Source organism: Mus pahari, chromosome 23 (genome assembly GCF_900095145.1).
Source record: "Mus pahari chromosome 23, PAHARI_EIJ_v1.1, whole genome shotgun sequence".
NCBI lineage: Eukaryota > Metazoa > Chordata > Mammalia > Rodentia > Muridae > Mus > Mus pahari.
This window is the reverse complement of record NC_034612.1, coordinates 25,385,984-25,390,908: the sequence shown is the minus strand read 5'-3', so window position 1 is coordinate 25,390,908 and position 4,925 is coordinate 25,385,984. Positions and strand designations below refer to the sequence as shown.

Genomic DNA, 4,925 nt, shown 5'->3' with positions numbered 1-4,925 from the left:
AAAACCAAAAAAAAAAAAAAAAAAACTGCTATGTATGCGAAGATATTCATAGTTGAATTCCTCTAACAGAAAATAAAAACTAAATGGACAACTAGACATATAATTTCAACTAGAAATGACAGTGTTTCCTGTGCTTTATTGAGTTACTGAGGCAGAACCCAGGGGCACGTCGAGCAACTCTTCCATCAAAAGCTGCACCCTAGCCTCACTTTAGGTTTTTTTTTTTTTTTTTAACTTTTTTGAGACAGGGTTTCTCTGTATAGCCTTGGCTGTCCTGTAACTCACTCTGTAGACCAGGCTGGCCTCGAACTCAGAAATCCGCCTGTCTCTGCCTCCCGAGTGCTGGGATCAAAGGCGTGCGCCACCACACCACACCCGGCTTCACGTTAGGTTTTTATGTCTTGTTTTATTCTGTGCTATCCATGGCTACCTACAGTTTTCTAACTGACTACTGGACATCAAGTCTCTTAACGCACTCTACAAAACCTGTAGAATCTGAACAGAACCTCTAGTCTGGGTTGAGGTAAATAGTCAATTACCTTTGTACTATTCCCATGGACCTCCCTTCCCAGCTTAACCATCCTCCCAAGATGTCCTCAGACTTCTTTAATTCCGTAAGTTTTGTCCCGAACCCTATAATTCTCTCTTTCCATTAATTCTATCACCCTATAATTCTCTCTTTCCATTAATTCTATCAAGTCAATCAAGTTTTAAAACCTCACTATCTAGGAGAGGCCAAACAGTAGAGTTCAGATTCTCGTGTACCTTTTTAAAGGATACTACCCCTAAACCGCATTCCCCAGAATTACTCCAAGAATCAGAAAAAGATTTCTACCTTGACTAAAAATTTTAAAACTTCCCTAACTTTTAAAAAAAAATTTAGATTTTCTTTTACATGTTATGAATGTTTTGCCTACATGAATATATGTGCACCAAATGCATACCATATGCCCAAGTAGGTCACAAGAAGGTATCAAGTCCCCTAGAACTGGAGTTACGATGGCTGTAAGCCACCATGAGATCTGGGAACTGAACCCAGGCACCCTTTAAGAGCAACAAGTACTCTTAACACTGAACCATCATCTCAGACCCCTTCTCTCTTTTTCAATAATCCCCCATTACTTCTAACATTCTTTTTTTTTTTTTTCTTCAATACAAGAGTTTCTCTGTATAGCCCTGAACTCAGAAATCCACCTGTCTCTGCCTCCCAAGTGCTGGGATTAAAGGCGTGCACCACCACACCCAGCCACTTCTAACATTCTTAATTACCAAGTCATATACTTTATAGAATCTGTGGCCAATACAGATTTAGTCTGCTTTTTTGCTGCCTTGATATTACTTCTAGAGCATATCAGTCCTTTACTTAGAATTATATTTTCAAAATATTTATAAGGTAAAACAAAAAAAAACAAAACAAACAAAAACAAACACCCAAAGGCTTAGTAAAATACCCAGTAAGTACACATACATAGTAAATACCAGCAAAATGCTACTAACCGACGAGCGCTCTGAGCACAGCACACTAACACAATGTATTACATTCTAGTCCCAAATATTTAAATACAAACACCACCTTTCAGGTATTATCTCCACCTAACTTCCCTGACATAGGAAAGATGGTGCCAAAGTGGAAGGCTTCTGCTACTCACAGTTCAGCAACTTCCTGTTCCTCTTCCCAGGCCTCCTTGTGTGTTAGCTGACTGCTNCCTGTGCTCTTACATGTCCAAATGCGTTCACTGTATCTCTCCAGGCGGGCTTCATACTCTCTGTCAGCAGTGGCTCAGGAAAACAATATTCAAGCAACAAAGACACCCAACACACTCAGAAAAGACATATCTATCTATACTATAGAAAAATGTCCAAGTATCCTTTTTTAAGGTAGAACAAGAGAAAATGAGAATGAAGTCTATTTAGTCATAAACCCAAAGTATATCATAATTGAAGAATGATAATAACTGGTCACATTTTTGTTGTTGTTGTTTGTCAAGACAGTTTCTCTTTGCAGCCCTGGAACTCTGTAGACAAAGCTGCACCATCATACCCAGCAGGAATAAGGACGTAAGACTAAGTGAAACTAACACAGCTTAGATAATCAGATAGTTCCACAGGGGCTCATCAGTTAAGAGCACCTGCTGCTCTTCCAAAGAACACCCTCATGGTAACTCACAACCCTCTGTAACACCAATTCTAGGAGATTCGGTACCTCCTTTAGACCACTTCAGATACCAGGTACTAATGTGGTACATGTGCGCGCGCTCGAGCTCGCGAGCTCGCGCGCTCGCGCTCTCTCTCTCTCTCTCTCTCTCTCTCTCTCTCTCTCTCTCTCACACACACACACACACACACACACACACACACAAAACATTGATTTATACATATAAAATGAGATAAATAAACCTAATAACATTTTAAAAATCAGTCTACAGGCTGGGCGGTGGTGGCACACGTCTTTAATTCCAGCATTTGGGAAGCAGAGGCAGGTGGATTTCTGAGTTCCAGGCCAGCCTGGTCTACAAAGTGAGTTCCAGGACAGTCAGGGCTATAAGAGAAACTCTTGTCTTGAAGAAAAAAAAAAAAAAAAAAAAAAGACAACAAGCAAATAAAAAAAAAAAAAAAAAAAAAAAAAAAAACTAAATAAATAAACAAACAAATAAATAAAATAAATCAGTCTACAGTAAGATGACTACATCGAAGTTTGAGGTAAATGCAGGATTATTACCACCAATCTTTCTATCTACCTTGGAAACACCTGTTCCTTCCTAAGGCTTGAAAAACAAATTCCAAGCTGGGACTGTCACACAGTAGGGCATCTGCCTAAGCCAGTATCACAATTCAAAGTAAGTAAGTCAACTGCATGAACACCCAACCTAAAACCTAGCTTTGATATACTATTTATTCCAGTCTCCATGTTGGCTCTGATAACACTAAACAAACCATTTAGTAGTTTTGTTCAGTCTTCCTGAGTGAGATGGGAGAAGAGAAGACACTAGTGCCTTACTAAGGCAAATTCCTACCATCCCAACTGGAACTCACTATCAGTCAGGCAAATTCAAATAGCAAGCAACTAGTTCACTTCTGTGTACCAACAGTAACAGAAGAAAGAAAGCAAACTGAGCTACAACTAGATTCAGCTGCCAATCCCAGTATGTTCCACGCAACATGTTTCATCTTGGATCAAAGTATTTAAAGTCAGTTGTGGCACTCACCAATAATTCCAGAACCTAGGAGGCAGGGGCAGGAAGATTAGGATTTCCAGGCCATCCTCAGTTACTCAAGGAGTTTGAGACCAGCTTGGGCCAAATGAAATCCTGCCTCGAAAAAACAAAAACAAAAGAAAAGGGGGGGAGGGGTTAGACTGTTAAAGGCTATTGAGTCAGCAGCCCCTGATTCTGTTTTAGATTTTAGGTTACGAGAAGTCAGTCACTACAAGTAAGTACTCACAGAAAATGTCAACTGAGGTTCTTCTGTCTCAGCAACTGCTGCACATGTAATCGAGACAAAATGTCAAAGCAATTCTCAAAAGGTTAAGCAATCTGTAACTAATCAGGTACTTTCAAGTCCTTGACTATATCATTATGCACTTACTTTTCTTGACTCCAAGAACTATTCTCCTTACCACAATATACTGCTTTATTCTCTTCAACCTAATAAGGCTGGTTTCTTTCAAAAGTACCTGACTGTGGTTTAATTGAAAATGGTCCCAAGAGGGTCATGCATTTGACGCTTGGCCATTAGTGCATAACTACCCGAGCTGTATTAAGGGTAGGTGGCAGGGGTAGGTTTGTAGGATAATATGTCAAGGAGGTGGCCTTTGGGGCTTCAAAACCCCAAGCCAATCCCAGAGTCCTCTCTTCCTGTTGCCTGCAGATCTGGATGCAGAAATGTTACTACTGTCTGCAGGCCACCTTGTTCCTGCCATATTCCCCACCATGACAATGGACTAAACCTCTCAAACTATAAGCAGGCCCCAATTAAATGCTCTCTTCAATAAGTGCTGCTGTGGTCGTGGTGTCATTACAGCAACAAAACACTAACCAAGACACTGAAAGTCTGAAAAGTGGCCCAACACCATATGGAGATTTAAATAGCACAAGTAAAAGGGCTGGAGAGATAGCTCTGTGGTTAAGACCACCTGATGTTGCTGTAGAGGTCCTATGTTCTGTTGCCAAAACTCATTCACAACCATCTGTAGTGCTCCAGGAAACTTGATGCTCTCTGACATCCAGACACTAGACATGCATGTGGTTGGTGCACATGCATACATACAAGCAGGAGAAATCCCCATACACATTAATTACTCAAAAACCAAAATACGCAACCAAAGATGGGCGTGGTGGTACACACTTGCAATCCCAGCATTCCTGAGGCTGGAGCCTGTCACAAATAGAACTATAATCCTAGGAGTTCTAATAGCGCCAACTCTCAGATTTGCTTTTTAATCCTATCTTTGGATCACAGTGTCAATTATCAACTGTAATCTGGCATCATGTACTGAATTAAGTGGGCATTGTCATACATTTGTAATTTCAATATATGGGAGGTAGAAGCAGGAAGACTGCCCCAAGTTCAAAGCTAGCCTGTACCACAAAGAAAGTTCGAAACCAGCAGGGGCTATAATTAAAAAGAAAAAAACCCTACCAAAACAACAATTTGGGGATCTGAAGAGATGGCTCAGTGGTTAAGAGCATTGGCTACAACTGTGGTACATTTACACAATGGAGTACTATTCAGCTATTAAAAACAATGAATTTATGAAATTCTTGGGCAAGTGGATGTATCTGGAGGATATCATCCTTAGTGAGGTAACCCAATCACAAAAGAAGTCAATAGATATGCACTCACTGATAAGCAGATATTAGCCCAGAAACTTAAGAATACCGAAGATACATTATGCAAAACAGAAGAAAACCAAGAAGGATGACCAT

The 4,925-nt window shown here is 40.3% G+C and overlaps 1 protein-coding gene across 1 annotated transcript in view; it reads right to left on the bottom strand.

Moving 5' to 3' along the window:
* The window catches only part of Baz1b (bromodomain adjacent to zinc finger domain 1B), a 56,353-nt gene that overhangs the window by 44,477 nt on the left and 6,951 nt on the right, over positions 1-4,925 (bottom strand). The window contains exon 2 of the mRNA XM_021222545.2: positions 1,650-1,766. Coding sequence (XP_021078204.1) covers positions 1,650-1,766 — 117 coding nt within the window. The remainder of the gene's footprint in view (positions 1-1,649; positions 1,767-4,925) is intronic.